This window comes from Vidua chalybeata, chromosome 15 (assembly GCF_026979565.1).
Source record: "Vidua chalybeata isolate OUT-0048 chromosome 15, bVidCha1 merged haplotype, whole genome shotgun sequence".
NCBI classification, from domain to species: Eukaryota; Metazoa; Chordata; class Aves; order Passeriformes; family Viduidae; genus Vidua; species Vidua chalybeata.
In genome coordinates, this window is record NC_071544.1 from 18516106 (window position 1) to 18539319 (window position 23214).

The 23214-nt window shown below is 40.8% G+C and overlaps 1 protein-coding gene across 1 annotated transcript in view; it reads right to left on the reverse strand.

Moving 5' to 3' along the window:
• JAKMIP2 (janus kinase and microtubule interacting protein 2) overlaps nucleotides 1-23214 on the reverse strand; it is a 42645-nt gene that overhangs the window by 5303 nt on the left and 14128 nt on the right. Inside the window, exons 3-21 of the mRNA XM_053956747.1 lie at nucleotides 22217-22714; nucleotides 20804-21013; nucleotides 19757-19855; nucleotides 18927-19073; nucleotides 17021-17161; nucleotides 16057-16113; nucleotides 14069-14188; nucleotides 12478-12606; nucleotides 11415-11498; nucleotides 11049-11111; nucleotides 10782-10880; nucleotides 9319-9417; nucleotides 8943-8996; nucleotides 8190-8255; nucleotides 7287-7355; nucleotides 6200-6277; nucleotides 5398-5601; nucleotides 3438-3503; nucleotides 2734-2806 (exon numbers count right to left, since the gene is read on the reverse strand). Of these exons, the coding sequence (XP_053812722.1) occupies nucleotides 2756-2806; nucleotides 3438-3503; nucleotides 5398-5601; nucleotides 6200-6277; nucleotides 7287-7355; nucleotides 8190-8255; nucleotides 8943-8996; nucleotides 9319-9417; nucleotides 10782-10880; nucleotides 11049-11111; nucleotides 11415-11498; nucleotides 12478-12606; nucleotides 14069-14188; nucleotides 16057-16113; nucleotides 17021-17161; nucleotides 18927-19073; nucleotides 19757-19855; nucleotides 20804-21013; nucleotides 22217-22714 (2334 nt within the window). The 3' untranslated portion in view covers nucleotides 2734-2755. The remainder of the gene's footprint in view (nucleotides 1-2733; nucleotides 2807-3437; nucleotides 3504-5397; nucleotides 5602-6199; nucleotides 6278-7286; nucleotides 7356-8189; nucleotides 8256-8942; nucleotides 8997-9318; nucleotides 9418-10781; nucleotides 10881-11048; nucleotides 11112-11414; nucleotides 11499-12477; nucleotides 12607-14068; nucleotides 14189-16056; nucleotides 16114-17020; nucleotides 17162-18926; nucleotides 19074-19756; nucleotides 19856-20803; nucleotides 21014-22216; nucleotides 22715-23214) is intronic.

The window sequence follows — 23214 nt, forward strand, 5'->3', positions numbered from 1 at the left end:
GCTCCTGCTGATGCTTCTCATCTTCTCTATGGGGAACCAGACCCCTGTGTGCTCCAGGGACCAGCCATTATGGAGCAACAGTGACTTCAATGAGTGAAATTCATCTTGGCATTGTAGTTAGAGCAGCATTCCTGGGCTCAACAAAGTCATTTCCAAGGGATTTACACCTGCTAAACCTTAGGTGTTATGTAAAACAAGAGGAAAACCCATTGAAGGAGACTCAGCCAGAATGGGGGTTGGAGGGTGGGGAGAGAAGAGGTATGGCAAGGGAAGTGAATTCCTGACACAGTCCCTAAGGGATCCATGTAAATTCCCCTGCAATGACATCAGTCAATTGTGCAGCTGGGACAGTCATGTCAGCCCTAAATGACAGCACAGAAATGTTTATGTTGTTTTGACTATTAGTCCTGTTCAATGAACACAACAGCAAGGTGTGCATCAGCTCCATGAAGAGCGAGAGCTGAACAGGACCCAGCAGCCCATGGAGGCAGGATGACTCCAAGTGAAAAATAGCAAGCGTCCTAGAACTTAGGAAAAATATAGAGTTCTGACCTTAAGCATCTCATTAGCTTTTCTAACCAGCCAATACCTGCCCTCAAATTAGGCCAAAAGGATGTAAGTGTTATCAGCAAATGGTATTGGTAATACAAGGACGTATAAGCTTCTCACCAATTCTGTAGCTGTACTAGAAGAGGCAAATACTCACTAGAGAACCAATGCCATACCCACACTGGTGGGAAATGTAGGTGCAAACTGTGTATATATAGAAAACTCTGAACCTCTTATTGCCCAAGTTTTTCTCATATGCTGCACCAAGAACATTATTTTAGTTGTGATAGGAACGGAAAAAGGACGACAGTACAGGCAAATGGAAAAAAATCATGCAGGCAGGTTCTCGCAACTGTCACTACCAGTTCCTGTGATTTTTTAAGGTGCACCTTAAATCCAATTTTTTTTTTTTTTTTTTTAGAATCTCCCTCTAGGTTCACTGCTTATTCTAGACTCATAATTCTGTGGTACAGTAAAAGACACAGTCATATAAAGTTATTTGCTACTACTGTGTACTGTGAAAATCCTGGTTTCTTAAAATTATTCTGTCCATAATTTGGTCACTTCAGAAGAATTTATGACTTTTTTTCTCCATTATGAATAAGTAAGAAACTGTGAAGTCAAACTTTCACCAGTCAGAACTACCTAAAACATCTCACAGCCATACCATGCTGTTCTCAGACCTGCAGTCCTGCAGTAGCAACACAATTAAGTATGCAGTCATAACTTAATGTGTTTCATAATCACTGGATCAAGGCAGTATGTTTTAAACAGCAGCAACTTGATAATGATACTGACTCTTGTTCACAAGAGCTGTGATCACTGATCTGTCCACGTATCTCCTAATTCTTCTCTATGGGTTGTTTCCCATTCAAGCCAACCTCCATGTATATTGCTGCCTCAGCCCATAGAAACATTCATTTTGAGGTCTGGCCAAACAAGGACACAGTGGATTCCAGCTGATGTGGATAATTCTGAGAGTTGTCTCTGCATCAGCACAAAACTGCAAATGAAAGCTTTGATCTAGCTGAAATGAAACACAAAGTAGGGGCTTTTCCTTAAAGGGAAAAGGAAATCCCACCAAACTGGACCCATGCCTTTTAATTATAATCAATACCTTGAATTGTATCTGGAAACAAAGAATAAGCTGGTACAAATGATGGAAGGGCATGGCAGAACATCTTTCACACAACTGTATCTCAGCTTGTCTCAAGTAGAGAGCAGAGGAATTATTCATTGACACAGCTGAAGCCAGAGCCAAGAGAGACTGAGAAATGTAATGATATGGGTCTGTCCCCACATCAGAAAATTATGCTGTCATTACATGTTCTTGAGACTTTAACATTATGTTTTTTATGCTATGTTCTACTTTTGTTATCCTGGATCAAAAGAAAAATTGTCCTAGCTCACTCAGCATCCTTGTTCTGGAAGTGGCTAGCCACAGAGAAAAATGGGACCATTATATTCTCTGATTTATTTCCCCATCTTCACATTACCTTTTGAACTCTGAACTTTCAGCTGCTAAGCATACTGTGACAGGCTTCTTTAAAACTTGCATCCTTAACTATGAATTTTTGTTTCTTTAAGCTTATCACATGGTAATTGTTTGTATTAGACAGTGAACAAGAGCAAGCTGTCTGTCCGTCTGTCCATCCATTCTATGACAAATGTTTTAGACCTCTCCAATACCTCCTTTTAGCAGTGTCACTTCCTGAGCCACAAAAATCCTTTCATTTTTCTGTCTTTCCCTTCCTGTCTCTCAGCAGCTGATCATTCTTCCTTCTCCTCCTTTGTATTTTTCCTGCCGCTGGACACAGAGCTCTGGCTGTTTTAAAATCCTGATCTCCATCCTGAGTGTTAGTTCAGAGTGTGTTTACGGCCGAAGTTATTTTAAATGTTTTCCATCTGCATCCCTTTGTAAGCATCAACATTAAATTTCCCCTGCAATTCCCTTTGCTTTTTGATACTGTGAAATTCCTTGTTAGCTTTTATTTTTACAATTATGAATAGCACAAGATCACCAGCAACTCAGCAGTACAACAACTCCCTACTGTGAACTATTACAAATTGACAACAACCTGCTGAATTTGTTGACTCCAAACATCCACAAGAACACACAAGGATGTGATCCTCCACTCTGTGCAAGAAGTGCTAGCTTTGAGGAAATAAATAAAACAGTCTTACCTTTCCAAGAGGCACATTGACATCAAGGCCAAAGAATAAAGGCAAGAGAGAAGAACAAGAACAGAAATAGAAACTGCAGAAGAAAAATAAGACTGTGTAAAAATGAAAGGTAATGGCATTGTAAGCATCATAATTATTTTTGCACTCTATAGAACAGTTAGAATATTTATTCATTCAGAAAACACTGTTATTTCCCTCATTATTTCTGTAAGTACCATACCACCTCCCAGACTTGGAAAACAGATCCAAATAATTTTGGTGATGGATTAAAATTGGCACCATATTGAAAGCCTGAGGTGGAACTGTCACATCATGATACACCATGGGTTGACAAGTCATAAAGCTGGATAACAAAAATAGCATGCGTAGTATTTTTAAGCATGTTAAAAGACAGTGGCTGCAATCCATACTAGAAATAGCCTGGATATATAAATACATAAATATATATATGTACACATGTATGTTTATCGGTACCTAGACACACCCATATCAAACACTCACCATTACATGTTTAATAATGTAATGTACTATTTTAAGATTAAAGTCTGTGTCTACTGACACAAATTGAAAAGAAAGGACAGTGGACCACCACTAACAGGTGCAGCTGACTGAGCAGAACAGAAAGGTCATATAGTTCAAGAGAACTGGATCACTACTTTCAAAACAAAGTTAATCAGTGTGCTTCAAAGGATAACAGAACCAACCTTTTCCTCCAGATCCTTAATTTGTCTCTTTTGGATGTCAGTTTTATCTTCTAAATCTCGGATCCTCTGGAAATCAGAAAAGAAAGCATATACACTAAATTCTCAGTAAATCTATCCTGCTGAATAAGTAGCTTAATATTCCAAGTGCCAAAAGCCTAGAAATCAACAAATCCATCCCTGATTGGCAGGGACAATCTTGTGTCATACTGTGACTCCATCCACTCATCCTGCCAAACCACAGCTTTACCATGTGTGCAACTGCTCAAAATATGATCCTGCATATATGTAACTGGATCCTTAAATGCTGGGTATTAGTATCAATGATTGATCTATTTATTAATCCTGTGTTAAACAGATCAAAAGTATAAGATCATGGTTATAATCTTTAGAATTCTATCACGATTCATTAATATTTTTCACAGTTTGGTGTGTTGAAAGAGGATTAAAGTGTTATTATTATGTCCAAAATGATGAATATATACAATACTATGAATGTATTGATTCTGTGGTGAGTGACATGTAACTTATAGACAAGGTGTGTATTTTTAGCAGAGCTAGGTACTTTAAGAAAAATTATGTCCATGACAAACTTTTGCCTGCTTGGTAGGAGAGATCCCCCAGAACAGAACTTCTAAGTATAAGAAATGAAGCCTTGAATCTCAGTATCTTTTTTTAAATTAAGTCAGGTCATAAAGCAGCTGTCCAGCAAATAGCAGAAATCCAAAGAGGCAAAGCAGGAAACACCTGAAGGCCTGAGCACCTGGGAACAGGTGATCTGTGACTGTCTTCCTCAATGTCTGGAGATGAGATTACTAGCTTATGGCAGCAAATTCAAATTCTGTGGAACCACAAAATCACAGAATGAGTCAGGTTGGAAGGGACCGCAGCAGTTCACCTGGTCCCACTCTCTGCTCAGGCAGTGTCATCCTAGAGCACATGGCACAGGATTGCATCCAGATGGCCTTGGAATATCTCCAGGGAGGGAAACTACACATCCTCCCTCAGTAATCTGTTCAGTGCTTGGTTACTCACACAATGAAGAAATTCTTTTTCATGTTCAGGTGGAACCTCTCGTACAACAGTTTCTGCCCACAGCCTCCTGTCCTATTGCTTGGCTACCTTCTCCTTCCTTTGCCTCTCAGCCACTTCCAACCGTGCCTGCAACTGAGGCTGGCTCAGAGTCGTTCTGAGAAGCCAAAACTGCTGTGGCAGCATCCCTCAGAGCAGTGTCCCTTGGGGCAGCTGTCATGTTTAAAATCAAGAAGCTTCTCATGCAGCAAAGGCCTGACAACAAAAGGTAAGGGTGGACCCAGTCTCAAGTGCCCAACTCAGAATCAGGCAAGACTGTGAGAACAGAGCCTTCCTGTGAACCAAATCCCCCTAACCACTGGGGATGTGCTTCCTGTCTTACTCCCATAAATGTCTGAGTCAGATCTGTTTCATGGTGCAGCTTTCATGTTATTCAATGTGCTGTGACAGTTTGCCATTTTGCTCTGGGACCTCACAGCTTGCAGAGCAGCAAACATCAGTCTTTTAAGGTGAAATGCAGTACCTTATCTCAGCAGTGAAAAGTACCTCCACATGGGAGGGATAAGTAGTATCTGGAAAAACAGACAGCTCTCCTCTGCCATAAGAGCCAGCAGCATTTACTCCGTTTCTCTTGTGCCCAGTCCAGTAACTGGGGATTATAATTTTTGTTACAAAGATAGAACTATGCAGACAGAATTCTTGATGAAAACTTCAGGCTAGAATTTTAAAATTCAAAATATGCCAAAACAATCTTGCACAAGCTAGTATCATGTGTACTTGCACACACAGAAAAGACAAAGTATGAGACAATTCAAAAAGCTAGATGCCAGGCTCCCTCATGGCCTGCAGCTTGCCTAGATTTGAGCTCAGATTGTGTTCTTACACAGAAAGGCTGAGTAGATATCACATGTGTGTGGTTTCTTCTTCTTACCTGATGAGCCTGCTGGAGCAGCTCCATCCTCTCCTGAAGAATCTGGCAATCATATTCTCTGCTTTTCCTCAACATCTGACGTCTTAGCTTTTCTACTGCTGTCCTCAGCTCTTCCTGCTGTTTTTCAGTGAGTAGTTCCCCAAACTTTATCACTGTTTCTTGCTGCAAAGCATTGTACAAGGTGGCTTCAAGCTCCTGGATCCTCTGGTTAATGCAATACCAAAAGTCAATTAGAGATGAACCATGGTTTAAACTACATTGGAAACTGGGGGATTGGTGGCAGATTCAGACCCCTGCATGAGAGGCAGTCCCTGTGCTTAAGTATGCAAAAAGGTGAAAAACTGACCTCAGAAAATGGTTCTATGCTCTGAAAAAAGGATAGGAACTTTTCTTTTTAAAATATTTTAATATTAACTTTCACCTTCACTTCTAATCTTTTTTATGGAGTTAGAGTTGGATGGAATGTTCCTATCTGAAGTGTAAATTATTTCACCAATTCTAAAATTTCCTCCTGTTGTGCTAAAAAACTCCAGCTGGACAAGCCAATATTAATAAGCAAATATCTGCCTTAAACTGACAAGCATTTCAGACTTCAGGAGATGTGTCTTTTTATGACATGAAAAGGTGAGATATTGTGTTGAAGTTGTGCAGATTGCATGCGAGTACATCAGAAGAATAAGGAAAGAACAAATTAAAAAAAAAAATGCTAACAAAAACCCAAAAATTCCTCCTCATTCAACAAAAGTCTGTGTGCTATTGCAGAGTTGGCCAGTATGTGCTGCCGAATTTCTTTTGTACATACCATGTACGCTTGGTCAAGAGCTTGCTTTCTGTAGTCCAATTCTTCCTCCAAATAACCTTTTATTTTGCAAAATTGCTCCTACAATGAAGGATCATTTGGACAGAAAAACAAATTAGTTACTCCAAATACTTTAGGAAGTTTTATCAAATAATTTACAGATATCTGATTCAGCAGGATGAGGAGACTGGTTTTCAACTGATACTCAGCAGAGTTATTAGTATCTGACTCAGCCAGAAAAGAAGGAAGGACAAATAGCTGTAGATTGCTCTTGCAGGTGAATACATCTGATGTACATGGAACTAAATCCATCCTCTCTGTTGGCTTCAGTGGTATTGCTTGGCATTTCAGTAATGAAATTTAGGGTGTTCTGTGTGATTTTTCTAGAGATACTTCCTCTGGCATCAGGAATTACTCTTTTTGCGCCTTCTCTTATTTTGGAGGAGGTGTAAAAGTGGACTGAAATAAACAGGAACTAACTATACATTCACATTCCTTGGGGGCAGCTGCTGTGCTTTATCTTATCAGTCCACCTTAATCTGAACAGACTTAAGTACAGACATACCACAGGAACAAAACACAAGCCACTACAGCTGGCTAATTCTTGTAGTTATGTTTGTTCATCTTGTAGGCTACTGCCATTAACTGGAATAAGAGCAGGGTAAGGTACTAACTTTACTTAGTATGTAATGAAAGCCAACAGTGTTATTACTCAGTTCAACAATTTCTCACATGCTGGTCCTGACTAAAATGCAGTACAACAGCTGATATTTAGGCTGTGAATCTTATGAGACAAATAATGCATGAATTTCTGAAAATTATTGAGAAACCTTTGAACCCTCTGTACTTGTTAATAAATAGTCATTCTCCTAGAAAGAGAGAGGAATTTTTTAAACTTTTACTATTTCTGTTACTGTTATTCTGCTGTTGCATGTGAACTGGAGCAGGAACAATTTTTTGATTCACCAATAATCAGAGAAATGCTGCATAGTTCATTTGTCAATACACTTTTCTAGTTATTCTTTGGCATATCAAGTAAGTGTGACACAATCAGTGTCCCTAAAACATGTAATAAGGAAAGTTTTCTTACCATATCACTTTCCAGTTCCATCATCTTCTGATGCAGAGCAGCTTCAGCTCCCTCAATCTGCTGGATCCACTGGAGAGAAGACAATGAGACCTGTAACCTGCTGTGTTTTCTAGCACACAAGCAGTGGCAAGTGGGATATGTAGAGCATCTTGTTAGTCTGTTTTTAGCAGCCTATTGCTGCTGGGCTCATCTTAGGCTGTTTGTGACAGAGGCCATGATGTCTGCAGGTAGCACTTGGCAGGGAAGCAAGAAAGAGGATTACCACTGCCAGGTCACCAGAAGATGGAAAAGCAGACACCCTTGGATGGACAAGGAACCCATTTCATTCCACAGATAAAGGCCCACAATGGGGCTACAGAATCTCAAAAATAGCTTAGTTGGCTTTATGGCAGTTCTGTTTGAAGCAGAGGCATTCTTGTGCAGAGTCCTTGGAAACTGTCATGTTGAAAAATTTGTGTGCTGCATTTGAGCCTTAGAAAGCAGTTTTAACTAACCCCCACTTTCTTCTTAATTTTTGAAACAAGAAATGTAGACACATACTTTCAGTGAAATTTTGGCACACAGATGCTTTTGGAAGCTTTAGAAATCTCAGGACTGTAAATCCCAAAGTTTATCTAATTACAGCTTAAATTTCTGATGATTTCTCATTCAGTTTTCAATTGCAAATTTTGTTTCATATTATTTTTATATTTGTAGTTTTTTCTACTGCACAGCTTGGGCCAGCTCAGTTTGTTATTTTTGCTGCTTCAGCAAGCTGTTTGGGACTGTGCTGGCACAGTTTATTTTATTTGGGGAATACTCCCAACAGTAGAAAGTTTAACGATACTGATGACAACAACAGGGCAGAAAATGTGTTAGATGAGGCTTTAGATAACACGTGAGAAAAGCTAGCACACAATTTACCTTTTCTGCCAAGGACAACACCGTGGAAGCCTGAATTATGGCCACTTGTTCTTCATTCCTTAAATTCTGTGAAGAGAAAGACAGGAAAGAGGAAAATTGGCAGGAGTTTCCTTCATGAACAAAGACAATTCAGCCTACAAACCAGGTCCACAGTTTTCAGAGGATCTCTGTAGTACTGAGTATTCAGTTTCCACTGAAATATTCAGAGTCTGTTCACATATTAAGAAGACCACTAGTTTTGCCTTTCTACATTATATGGATTAACTGTATCATTCATTCCTTAAGAGAAATGTAAACTAAATTAGACGCATTTATTTGTCTTCATGCTAGTTTTACAAAGCTGAATTTCCATTAAAGCTTTTGTAAAAATAGTGCTGATCTACATCAGCACATGATCCTTTGTTTTTATTTCTTATAAACTTCTTTAAGACCTATCTAATGTTGGCCAGAGATCCAGCATTTCTTTTACATGGGCAGCTATGCCCTCTTAGAAAGCTACAGGGAATTTGATAATTCTTGCCTATTTATGAAACTGTTAGAAAGAATCCTAGACCTGATGAAGAGTGGTTTACTCAGACTGCCAAACTCTTTCATGTGTTTTCCTGAGTGAATAGGGTGCAGTCAGGACCAGTCCCAAATATTGGTGGTATTTGGACATTCTTCCCAGTCTGCTAAACCATATGTAACAGATGCATAATTTAACAAGTATTTTTGAAAGCAGTCATAAATAAAATATCTCCCATTTCAACTTACCCCATTATCACCTAGGATGTCTAACTGCTTTATAAGGTCTGGGATGCTGACATCCTGCAAAGAGAGAGTAAGGTAAAGGCATGGCATCCACCTTTTATCATGGCTGCAATATCCATCTATCCTATGAACTACATGGAAGTCAGCCATTTTTTTTTATCCTCTGGAAATGCCTCACGCATTGACTTCAGTTACCTTTGAACCAGATTTTACCATTATGGAGAGAATTTTGAGTCTAATTGAACTGTGTCTGTCACCACACTCTTACATTTGACCAAATTTAAATACCTGAAGTCTAGTGGAGTTATTTGTAATGGATTATATGGGCAGCACTCACCACTCCTCTAGGGAGAAGCACTGCTTTATACAACTGACCTACCTTAACCCCTTCCTTCATGCAGTAGATCTGTAGAGCACTCACACCATCTGAGAATGGGTGAATCTGGAGATTAAATGGTGGGGATCGTCTCTCTCTTTCCTGAAAATTAATTGAAGAGATTCTAGAGAATCCATTAGAGTGAAGGAGATACACATAGAAAATGCCATTGCTGCTGTTGATATCATGCTTGGCTTGCAAAGCCAAGCTCTTCATTCTACAAGCCAAGGAAAGAAACATGTAGACCTAGTCTGAAAAATTCAGCCAAATGGGATAAGATGCTAAATCCAAGGTAACTGTTTAATAGGAGATTATTAGATAAATTATGTCAATTTGCAAACTGGCTGTGGAAAGGCTGTCACCTAGCTAAGATTCAAGTGATTTGCTTTATTAAGTGTTGAACGGCTCTAAATTGTTGTAAATACTCCCTTTAGAAACAGGTGTTTGACTTCAGACTGTCGGGAGACTCAGAGTACACATTTTCCTCATCCTGGTATGCTGTACATTCTAACATCTGTGGAAAACCATATGTTCAAAAAAACTGATCAACTTAGCTATTTATAGGCCTTAATTGATTAAAAATTACAAATATTTGTCCAGTTTTAAAGGACCAGAGACAAGAAAAAAAATTGAAGATGCTATTTCTCATTCCTTTCAGGTATTCAGGCAAGCACAGAAGTAAAGATTAAACTTCACTTTCACACACATTTTTGGTTTATGAACATGTAATTCACTTGATCAGTTCAGCTCCCTGCCATATGAAAACACAGCTGTCAGGCAAAACTGTGGGACAGTTCTATGAAGAAGGGGCAAGTCTGACACAGCATTAAATTATGAGAACCAGAAAAGGCTCTGTGTGGCAGTATTTGCCCTTGGACAGCAACTGAAAAGAACAAATGAAAAATAAACCATCTTATACTGGGGAAGAGAGCAGGTGAAGTTTTGGCTGGCTGGCACTCCAAAGAAGAGTCTGTAACTAGAGGCAGTCTGGGAAGAGGGAGCTTGAGGTCCTGCAGAGGCTTCTGAAGCTCCTGCATCAATGTCCAGTGTCACCTGAGACATTTTGCACCCACTGCAGGTCATGGGAGAGCTGGGCAACAGGGAATGTGTCCAGTGCCTGCAAAAGGAACAGCACCTGCACATGGGCAGACAGGCATCTCCAAGTATTAGAAAAATCATGCCCACAGGTGTGGCAGCTAAGAGGCACACTCATGTTAATCAGCTAAGCTTACCTGTGCACACTGGGCACCTGGCCCAGGCTGAAGTGAACCAGCTGGGTATGGTGCTTACTATTTCCAGGATATTAGAGCTGATATACTTCAGCTCACAATTTAAAATGCTGGGCCTGACTTGTGACTGTTTTATTGCTACAATACTCATGTAAATCCTTAATTAAAGCTGGTGTCCAGTGCAAGTGCAGTCATTTAATTTTCTACCAGCTCTACTGTAAGAAGCTCATCCATCACCTCCAGCTCAAGGTTGCGGAACTCCAGCAGCTCGTTCTGGTCTCGCGCATCCTGCAGCTCCTGGTGCAGACGGTTGTTTTCTGCTTCCGTTTTCTCTATCTAACAGAAATATGTAAAATTGTGATCTGTGTGACTGTTACAAGAACCATGAAGTATTTGGTGAGTAGTAGTTGAGGTAGCACAGGCTGTGCAAAATCTAAACCTTAAGGATGTTTCACAGGACCCAGATAACCCTTCAGAGTGAACATGCAAACCTTTGGAACGTACCTTGTCTAAAAGCTCTTGGTTCCTCTTAATAAAAAGCTGCTTGTCTTCCACCCAGTGTGAGTCCTGTTGGATGAAGCAGTAGTATTACAGAATAATCAAATTCTATGAGGCTGGGCACATTTATTGAAAATTGGAGCCACAATATTCAGGCTTTAACATCCTACAGGAACAAGCTGTCTTTTACAGAACAACAACATTTTAAGTTTGCCAAGGTGTAGCAAGGCTTCTGAACTTGCCAGATCTGCCTCTTTACTGACTGGCGACATTACATCTCATGGAAGTTTATACTGAAATTATGCTTGGTATTTTGTAAGCAGAGCAGGTAAGATACAAAATAGGGGAAAAAAACACACAAGAATTACTTACCTGCCCTTTCTGAGCCAAAGTTTTCTCCAAATCTTCTATTTTGGCTTTATACCTCTGGACTTCAGCTTGAAGTTGCTCCTGAGCCTGTTGAAATCAAGCACCACATTAAAGAGTAACAAAACCCACAATTAAAAGGAAAACAAAACCATCAGAGCCTAGGTTCATGCTGTCAGTTCCACTGAGTGAGCAACCATTATAAAGATTCTGACTTGGTGATGTTTTTTGCCACCCCTTAGACTGGCACACAGATTACACAAGGAAACAGCGCGGTGGATCAGCCCCAACTCCCCACCCAAGGCTGTTCCACCATGGATTGCATTGGAGCAGCAAAACACAAGCTCAGGTACTTGGGGTGCTCTGCTCCAAGACCCTCATATGGGGCAATCCCTAAATTACAAAAAAAGTGCTTAGCAGATCAGAGTGGCAACAGGTAGCGGGAAGAGGCAAATTTAACTGCCAGGGGGTTCTTCAAGAGCTGACTCAACTAAATACTAAACAAACTGATATGATCTCACAGCTAACTGCTTTGAGCAAGAATTTGGGCTGGAGACTGCCTGAGGTTCCTTCCAGCCTGAATGATTCCATAATTTTATTAGAGGGACATTTTTAGCCTTGGAAGGTTTACTGTAGCCTGCATCACATTAAAATTTAAATGTAATTTGCATTTATCTATTAGAAACATTCAATGTTGCTGAAGTTGGTGCAATATGTGCCTTTGAGAAAACCCACAGGCCTTCATTTGCCTTTAAAATCCAACCCCCATCACACCTAGACAAATGATGAGAAAACTCTTGTGATTCTTGTCAGGCTGCAGAGTTGTCTGCTCTGGCATGCCTGCCTGACTGCAGAGTTTTCAGGTTCAGGTGGAGGACAGCTTCCTGTAAACTGAGTGATCGTGTCCATTCTTAATGGTCACTCTTTCAAAATGTACTCATTAAATGAGTGAACAGACATTTCTCAGTGTTATGGGTGCTGTATGTAGCACCATTCCATTGTATGTCCCTTTGAGGGGTTTCTTGTCCTGACAGCAATTAAATACTGTTACTCTCAAACAAATACTGACCCTGGCTTCTCTTTCAGCATCTATAACCCCTCCTGTCTGTTCCTGCAGCAGTGCATACGCTCTCTGCAGGGCCTGGTACTCCTTTGTCAGCTGTCGAAACCGCAGCTCTGACTCTTCTGCTGCTAAACCCTGAAGAATAAGAAGGGACATGTCTAAGCCATGGAGACCAAAGCACTGTCAAAGCAAAGAATGCAAAAGTGATTTGTTAAGCACAGTAGTTGGTTTACAAGTCTTGATTCAAACAGCGTTTTGGATCACAGTGAGCTTGCTGTGATCTGAAATAAAAAAAATGGTGAGATGATACAGCATTTTTATCACAGTATCAGCTGAGTTGGAAGGGACCTACAAGGATCATTGAGTCCACCTCCTGGCCCTGCAAAGTACCATCCCCAAGAATCACTGAGAGTGTTGTCTAAACACTTCTTGAACTCTATCAAGCTTGGTGCTGTGACCACTTCCCTGGGAAGACCATTCCAATGCCCAACCTCACTTTGGGTGAAGAACCTTTTTCTAATATCCAACCTAAACCTCCCCTGAGACAACTTCAGGCCATTCCCTCAGGCCCTGCCACTGGTCACCACAGAGAAGAGATCAGTGTCTGACCCTCCTCCTCCCCTCATGAGGAAGTTATAGACTGCAATGAGGTCTCCCCTCAGTCTCTTCTCCAGGCTGAATAGAACAAGTGACCTCAGTAGCTCCTTATACAGCTTCCTCTCAAAGCCCTTCACCATCTTTGTTGCTCTCCTCTGAACACTCTCTAGCAATTTAATATTTTTCTTATATTGTGGCAGCCAAAACTACACACAATATTCAAGGCGAAACTACCACGGAGCAGAGCAGAGCAGAGCAGGCCAACAGGACAATCCCCTCCCTTGACTAGCTGGCAATGCTGGGCCTGATGCCCCCCCCGGCTGCCAGGGCACCGCTGACTCATATTCAACTTTCTGATAACCTCTGGGTCCCTTTCCAGCATCTCATTCCCCAGTCTGTCTGTAGATCCAGGGTTGCCTCATCTCAGGTGCAGAATCTGGCACTTTCCCTTGTTGAACTTCATCTGGTTGGTGATGGCCCACCCCTCTGATTCGTTGAGGGCTCTCTGCAAAGCCTCCCTGCCTTTGATGGAGTCAACAGCTCCTCCCTATTTTGCATCATCTGAGAACATACTCAGTATCCCTTCCAGTCCCATGTCCAAGTAATTTGTAATGAAATTGGAGAGCACAGGGCTTCAAATGGAGCCATGCAAAACCCCATTAGTGACTGGTCACCAGTATGATGTCATCCCATTCACTATAACTCTTTGATATGTCTTTAAGCTACAAGACATGTGATTGGTTTGTTTCCTTGAAAGAGGAGAGGAAAAAAAAAAACACCTCGAATTGCAGGGTATTCATACCTATAGACTCTACAGACTATATTGTGGAAGAAACTCTCAGCATTTTAGTATATGAGTAACCAAAATTGAGGTCAAACTTAAAAAGTATCACTCAGTATACACTATAAAAACCTAAGTGTTCTTGAAAGCCTGACCACTTGTTTTCAAAGTCATCTCTTGAAAACCTGTAACTTGTCTGTGGAAAGAGTCAGATCTTACCTCATCCAGATCATCATCTGGGGTTGCTGGTGTCCTGTCTGTTCTATATGAGGCCACAGAGGATGTTTCAGAGTCCATAGAATCATCATCATACCCAAAAACTGTATCCACCACATGTCTCTATAGGAGGAAAAGCATGATTTCTGAATCTTCATGTAAACTTGTAGCATGTGTTCTAGAGAGCAGCAGAGGGGCAAGTTGCTAGTTACTTAAAAGATGAGGTGTGAAAAGTGAACAGTGGGCTACCCCTGCAATTACCATCTTCAAACAAACTCAAAGGAAACCCATTGAAGATCAGGTCTTGTGCTGGTAGAGAATAAGTTTGCTGAATAATTTTTCTGAGGGTCTGTCTCAGTCTAATTGGAAAACATATTGTGAGCAGCAACATGCCAGAGGAAAAGTCTCTGCCCTTGCGGGAAGGCAGGAGAATTGTTTGTTAACCATGAAGCTCTTCAGAAGACATCTATCAACATGCAAAGTGTAATGTAGTGTGCAAAGGTTACACCATAAGGAGCTGGAAACACGTGTAGAACAGGCAGCCCTCCTTCTTCTCTCACAGACACTGCTGATACTTTTAATGTCTGGGTGCTGCTCTTGCTGATATTGCTGTTGGACCATATAAGTGAAAGCTAATCCATAATGCTAATCCAAAACTAACGTGAAGGAACTTTTATTGCATCTTTCCAGGACTACAATAACTGGCACACATTATAAACAATTGCTCATGCTCCACTGTTTGGTTGTATGTCTGACATCTCGCTATTGCCAATTTCGTAGCTAAATTAAATCAAATGAAAACTGTGAGACATGTCCTGTGAAGACACAGATGCTTGACCCTGCAGCCTTGGTTTCAGGGAACAGATTTGAGAATTTAAATACACAGCTTTATGGGTAATTGCGAAGACAAACTGATCAATGAGCAATTAAGATGCACTTCTTCTTAGCAACATCTTTCACTTTGTTGACAGGTTAAAACCTTCTAAACCTGGAGTTTGAACCACACAAAAAACATGTACCAAAGATGCCAATTAGCTTTTGCATATATTATAATTTTTGCTCATTGTGTTGTCAAGTGAAAACAATTGCCATATTCTCCAATGTTATAGTCTCTAGTTTAGAAATAAAATTTACTGATGAAAATACTATTTGGTCCTTGTTGTGTCTGCTGAACACCACTTCACGACACACATAGAAACAATGTGATGACACAGCTAGGATTTACTGAAATTCCCAGTGTGTAGACAGTGCTGTGTGACTTTCAGAGAACATGGCTGATGCACTAAGGGATGTCCTTGGAGGACTGAGTGCAACCAAGTAACCCATATTTCCACTTTTTGGAGATGGGACGTGAATGCTGCAAACTCATGCTTCACATCCAGCTGATTAAGGACCTATGCGAACTACTCCTGACTACTCCGCTCTAAAATTGTTGTAAATGATACCAGCTTTGGACTTAACCCAATTCATGGTGATTCAAAGGTTAGTCAAAGGCATGTGGAACTGAGCAGGAATGACACAGTATCTCAGGCAGAAATTTCCACCTGAAGAATAGAGATGCACAAGGATTTGGCTTTAGCCCATATGTGCTGTGAAAAATAGATTGCAGAAAAAAAATGGGAAGGTCTCTGATAATGTAAATACCTCTCAGCATAACAGACCCTGAGACCAATACTTATAGAAACCAAATGGAAGGACAATTATTACTACTGGGTGGGGTGGGGGGGTGGGGCTGAGGGCAGGGGGGCCGTGGGAAGGACAACAGATAGGACAGGAGCCCCATTTTGCTGAAAATAAAATAGCTGCACACCCTTAACAGAATTTGAAAGTGGATTTAAAAAGCTCTCCCAAAGTAACTAAGGAATTTATAAACCTAATCACTAAAGCAGATTGTTATAATCCACAAAGCTCTCTTTAATCAGATTGCTAAAGTGGGTTTTCCTACACAGCCTACTTGAACACTGTAAATAAGAAACAATTTTTCATCTTACCTTGATTGGTTTTGAGCTCCTTTTATGCTTTCTCCGACGAATGAGTTTCTCCCTGTCCTAGAAAGTAAGATTTAAAAGTTACTCTCTCTTCTCTTCTTCGCAGCTGACAGATGGCCAAATATATGGAAGAAATAAATAATAGAAGTTCCAGTGACTCTCTCCATATGTTCAAACAGGAATCTGATTCCAGGTAGAAGAGAGGATTCATCTCCAAATCTGTATGTGTGTCAGCTGAAAACCACCTGAAAAAAGCCCTTGTGCATTTGCCTTGAGCAGCTGTCAAACAACAGGAGCTGATGGATTGCCCTCTAAAATCACTGAGAGGCCTGGTGCATGGGTTTGGGCCCTGTACAAGGGGCTGTCTGCCTTCCTTGATGAGGAGATGCTGTCTCAAAATCATTAAATGAGGGGAGTGTTGATCTCACCATTCCTAGCAATGAGATCTCAGAAGAGACAACAGCCTGCTTTGGAATCTTTCTCCTTCTCCTCAGTATCATAATGCAAAGTTCACTGACAAAGGAATTGTCAGCATTAAATGACAGAAGAACTGGAAACCCACTGTCTAGCTGTACATGCTTTTCCAGAACAAGATATGGCACTGTGGGTCAGCCTCTTGTTAAGGGGCTCTTAAAAAGCATGGAAGCTTTTTAAGCATGACTTGGTTATAATGGTAATACACCTCTGCACAGCCCCGCCTTGTGGACATGTAGGTACCTTCCCAAGCTCCACAGCTCTTAGTCTGCATTCCTTTCTGGAGCTCAATTCACAGTGTATTGGTCTGAGTTGTAGGGGCTGATGCTCCACTACAAATTCAGTAAACACATGCACACCTACAGCTAAACATCTGCAGATGTTAAAAGTAGGTAAGGTATTAATGCTCAGACCTCTACTTATAAGAAGAAATACTGTCAGTGGTAAGCTGTACACAGCAATCATTCCTAATTTCCTTGTGCTTTGGACATACCCTTGTTAACTCATCAATGATGTTCTGCTGTTCTATAACCTGAAGCTTTAAAAATTCAGTTTCTTGTTCCTCATTAGCCTGATCCAGATCATTGAGAGATCTTAATTTCTTTAGGGGAGGATGTGATGTTATTTTTTCTCTCTGTGTTAAGAAGAAAAGATAAAAGAGATAAAATAAGATTCAGCAATTAAAAGACCACCTTTCAATTAAAAACTAAGCATCACCTTTCATTTAAGCTATACAGATCTTTAAATATGCTTCATCTACACATTTTTTTATTCATGTCCATCAGCACTTCTTAACAATAAAATAGCACAGCAAGGCTGAGTTCTTCAACCAGAACAACAAACCTTTATCTAATTAGTTACCATGTGAAAATACAGCCTCTACAGCCCTTAAAGGTCAAATACCATAGCTCTTCCTTGGCCATGCATCAAGATGCCCCTACATGTGGCAAATAGAGTTGAACCTGTCCAGTGGGTAGGCAAATAGTATCTACTCTCAAAACCCCATGTCCTTACTGATATTCAGTGTAGGACCACACACAGTGAGGCAATGGACATGTTTTACTCATGTGAAAAACATGCATCCAAGTCACCCCAGGAGGAAAGGCAAAAACTGTGATAACAGTTCTATTTTAACCACATGTCAATATCCTGCTTGCTCCTGAGCATATGTGGGAAAGGAGATGGCTAAAACCTGTGAGAATTGCTCTAGCCACTGACAGCTTGTCAACTTTTGTGATTTGGGCATCCATAGTGTGTGAAAAGCAGATGTCAGGGAGCGAACTGAGCACATGTACACTGTGTTCACAGATATGCACCAGTGGTGCTGCCCACTGATGCCTAAGGCACACAGATTCCTGAGTCCTTTCTCTTGGCTATGCGAGACTCCAAGGGACTGTGATCTGCACTACCACAGCTATAGAAGAATAATTCTGACCCATGACACCTGCAATAAGTTTATCTGTCTTCTAGGTGTGGGTAAATTGCAGAGTCTTTAAGTGGATTAACCATGTAACGCTAAAGTCTTTTTTCTGTGGGACAGGAAAGTGAATCTGATTGCCTCCACCTAATCAGCAGGAAAGCTGCTCCCATTGCAGGGCACTTAGCCTGCTCAGGACAGTGGCTATTACAGGTCAGGGCAAGGTCCATGAACACCTTTAGTAAGGGAAGTCGTCTCATTCTGCCAGCTTACATCTGGCAACCCGGAACATCCACCTCCTTTTTCATTAATGCCAAAGCCACATCAGTGCATGTGTAGGAACATAAGGCCTGGGAGCAGACTGATAATCAAGGCAATCCCATCTGAAGGATATACAGACATAACTGTTTTGACCCCACTTCATATGGCCCTGACATGGGAAATGTATAGCCCTAACCAAATTTAAACACCACCATTCTCCCTTTCCCATATCCACCTACCATGCGTATGTTTTATGGAAAGATTCTATGTGCTTAGTGCCTTACCAGAAGTTTACTTTGTCATCATCAGCTCTAAAAGGAATGTGTACATGACGCAGGAACATCATTCTGGCTGAAAACATCACTCTTAACAGCTTCCTTTTTGAGTTCCAGATAAAAAATAGCCCAGTAGGACATACCTCAATGATACAGCATTTTCCTCTTTCTTTTTTTTTTGAAATGATTAAAACTCAATATTCTAACTTTGAAAATATAAGACTGTGATTATGCATTCATGTAAATATATTGCCCATGTATGCATAATACATAATGTTATGGTATGTAAATCTATAATATAGACCAAACTATGGCTGTATCTTAGCAATAGTATCACACATTATATAGAAAGCATATTCTCTATTCATATACATCATGCACTATGCAGATGTGGCCACCAACACACAGATCCTCCAGTCATACTCATTTTGCTCTTCAGTACCAACCATTTCTATATTTTCTTTAGTGACTGCTTTGAGTTTATCTTCCATGCGCTGCAAAGACTGCATAAGTTCATCATTTCTCTTCGTGAGGCACTTGTTCTTTTCCAGAAGAGGTTTACATTGTTTCTCAGCTTCTCGGACACGCTTCAACTGAATTATAATAGCAATTAATAATTGTCATGAGAGACACGTGAATATACTTGTAATTTACAATCTTGACATCTCTTTTGCAATTATGACATAAAGAACACTGAAGCTGGCTAAACTGATATAAAAGGAGTGCATTAAGATTTCTAGCTCAGGAATAAAAAAGCCCATCAAGAGTTCAATTTAAGCAGAAAAGTAGGAATATAAACAGGTTAAATAGCCAGGGTCCTGATTCAACACATAGATATCACCACAGAGTAGACAATCAGATAAAGGGATCAAGTCACAGTTGTCAATTCTTCCTCAACTCAGTACTTCACTATTTTCAACCTGGTCAAATACTGTACTACAGACCTAACAGACATTATTTCATTTACAAGGTAAGTCTCACCATGCGCAAGGTAAATCACCAAGCACATGTTGCTTAAAAGAAGGGAACAGAAGCATTCACACAGAATCCTACAAGCCTTGCTGCCTCAACCTCCGCTGTGATTTTGTACTCAGGTAATTTCAATGAAATTACTGCTTTATTCTAGGATAAAAAGTCCTCCTCAGCCTCCTGAGTGATGGGCCTGATGGATGGACAAGGCATATTCATCACCAGCTTTATCCTTGGATCCTCCCCGTCTTTGCCCTTCCCCATGGCTCTCAACCTCCTCTGTCTGCCAGTGCAAAAGCTCACATACCAGCTCGTTTCGTTCATCAACAAGCAACGTGTTCCGGTCTTCCAGCTTCCGTATGGTGGCATTCAGCTCTGCTATCCTCTTCTGGTTTCTGCGCAAGTCCTGTGCATGAGCAGCAATGTCACACAGTTACTGATTCTCTTCAAAATACATGCTTGGGAAAAGAATCCTTAAAAAACACACACCAGTCAACCTAAGCTGTCATCATCAACAAATTATCTTTAGGGACTTTTACAGTACTGAATATGTTAATATGTTGGCAAATATATATATATATTATATATTATATATATATATATTTAGGAGGAAGTATCTGGTTTGGGGATACTTTAATTGAAAATTGTAAGCCATTTTAAAAAATTAAGATAAAACAACCAAACAGATGATAAATTTTTATGACAGAGATAAAAAAGCTAAAAGATTCTAACTTTTATTGCCGTTTCCTGTAGATTGCTTCTATTTGCTGAGACACTACCTCAGGTGAAAAAGCCAGGACAACCCTTTCTGTATCAATTACATTTACTTTCTTATTTCTCATTTATATGTATGTAAACATGCTTTTAAATATACATTGCTTGTGTAAACATCTTCCCGTTTAGTCACACAATGGGTGACTTGTGTGCTTTGTGAATGACACCCAAGGGCTGTCTGTGGGAAACAAAGAGGAGGATCTCCTAAGGGTCTCACAGATTCTCCACACCCAGTGTTTTCCTTGCCCCTCCCTGCTCATCCTTGTAATTCTATCTGGTTTTGAGGATGTATGTTATCCAGGTAGTTAGGTTCATCAATGATTCTGTCAAAAAGGCACTGATTATTTAGGATGTGTTATATTTGTGATTAGAACAACTTTGTTATATTTGTGATTAGAACAACTGATGAAAACCAGCAGTACAAAGTTTTGTCCAACTAGCATGCCCTCTGAAGACTCTGTGGACATTAACTTGTCTGTAGTGAATGAGTGGGAATGTTTTCCTAGGGCCTGAGAAGGTATGTCAGCAAGAAACACACATCCATGCTACTGTTTTGCAGGGACAAGTAAAACCTGCATACAGGGCTGCTGCAGTGCTCCGAACCATCTCCAGCTCTTCCTGGGATCTCTCTCTTGGGACTGCTCATGTTACACTCTGCCTCCTTCACCAAAAAGAGCTGTTCATCCAGAGCTTCCTTTTGCAGCTGCAGCTTCTGCACATAGCCTGTCTGTGTCTCCAGTTCTTTCTCCAATGAAAATATGATCCTGTCTTTAGCCTTGATCTCATCCATCTGAATGAAAGAAACACCAGAACAATATTACTGTGTGAAGGCAACAGCATTTCTCCAGTTTGTATTGTATGATTTACTTAAGAGCAGCGATCACCCCTCAAATCTGCTCTACCATACTGTACCAGGCCTGTAAAACAACACAGTCTGAGCCATACCCATAATTTGGCACAGGAGCACATTCATTGAGCATTTTGACAACACAAGAATACACCTCAAGGATGGAGACAGTGAACTGGAGGTGGGGGCGGGGGGTATAATTCTTGACAGTTTAAATTCCCATTTATTTTACTTAATTGCCAATTCTTGAATTCCAGTTTTCAAGCTCAACTTTCTACCATTACAAGCACGTCCAGCTCTCCACATGACAATGTGGCCTGGTTCTGGCCAGGACAAGGTTAATTTTTGCAATAGCCAGAGGTTATTCTATATCATCTCATGTCATTTTCTGGGGATGGGAGAAGGGCTCCCTTCTGGATGAGGGTAGCATGGCTGTGGTCAGGTCACAGGCTCCATGGTGAGCATTTTGCATGTAAGCCACTCTCCTCTCTCATGTACTTATCTCATTGCTGTTTCCAATCAAGCAGTCTTACTTCAATTCATGATCTCATCTTTACCTTTTGTGCCTTCAATTCTCCTCTCCAGCCCACTGAGGGAATGGGGAATGAGCAAGTGTCAGTACAGTTTGGAAAGTCTAAGTGGGAGCAAAATTGGGAAGTTTCTAAACCACAACAAAGGGAAACAATGCAACCTGCACCTTTTCTGGTGTGGGCTTCTTTTTGTCCATTTTCCACAGTAATTACTGAAGGCCCCACCAAGGCCAACCCAAAAGATATCTCCTCTCCTGCCATGGTTTATTGTGTTTAGGATACCATAACACAGGCTGGAGAAACCAAAAAACTGCAAATGCAGACGCAAATGCTCTTTATGTAACCCTTTGCACCTTGCACATATTAACAAATCAGAGAGCCAAATCCTTATGGATTAGGCCAATCACTCTCCTAATTTAAGCCATTAACTGCCGTAACAGTGTTATAGCTGACTCACTGTGATCTATTTATTCCTGACAAATGACAATGAGAAATCTGTAATACTTTTTCAAAGTGAGTTGCATTGCAGATATCTGTTACGCAGAAAAAGCTAAGAGACACAAAAGTCAAGCTCGGTGCAGCCTAAGAGAACCCGTGAACTGTTTTGATTACTGACCAGGCGTCGAATATCCCTTTCACTCTCCCATTTGATCTTGGAAATGGCCTCTTGGTGTGACTGATGCTCACTCCGGAGATCGCCTGCCTTGATCTTGTCGGCCTGGATCATATTGTTAAGGGCCTCATCTACCTGCTTTTTGGCAGACTTCAGTTCAGTAATTTCCTGCAGAAGCTTAAGGCGCTCAGAGTCAAACTGTTTCCTGGCCTCTTCCCGAGCCTCAATAGTCAGCGCTGTCCGTACTTTGTCACTGCTCCCATCCCGCAGTGCGCACAGCGCCGATTTCAGGCGCTGGATTTCACTGTCTCGGACTTTCACCATTCTGGTCATCTCCTGCTCGTGCTGCTTGATGAGGTTCTCCCTCACAGCCTGCAGCTCCTTCATTTTCTCCTCATGGAGTTTGGCTTTTAGCTCTGTGATCTGCACGGTCTGCTTGCGTTGCTCCACTTCACGGATACGCTTCGTTTCTTGAGTCTTTTCTCTTTCAAGTTTAGCAACCTACATTGGGATAAAATGAAAGTCATCTGCTGCGAATGTAACATTGTCAAAACAAGCCCACCCAGACACATCCATGTCAAATTGAGAAAAAACCCTGCTGAGACCCCAGACAATCCTCCATACTCCTATAACAAAATATAGGCCAGCTCCTGAGGTATTCACATAGATTGCACTGTCTTTACTCAAACAAAAACCCTATCTTCTCCAGGTGTCCTGCTTCACACAATGATGCTACATGTACTTTTCATATTTCCTTACAAAATAAGACTCCGTATATATGTGTGCATTTGTCTAAAAGTTTTTTAACCCAACAGTCAAATTCACCAGAAAATCGAGGTCTCAGAAAAAGCAAAATTCCTACAACTTTCACATACTGCTTCATTTGAGGGCCAGAGATTTCTCCAACTTGTAGCTCAGTAAAATGGAGTCTTTTCCATGGAAGCCATCAGCAAATGTTGCAAGTTGGGAAAGAATCAGACCAATTTTTTAGGAGAGTTGTG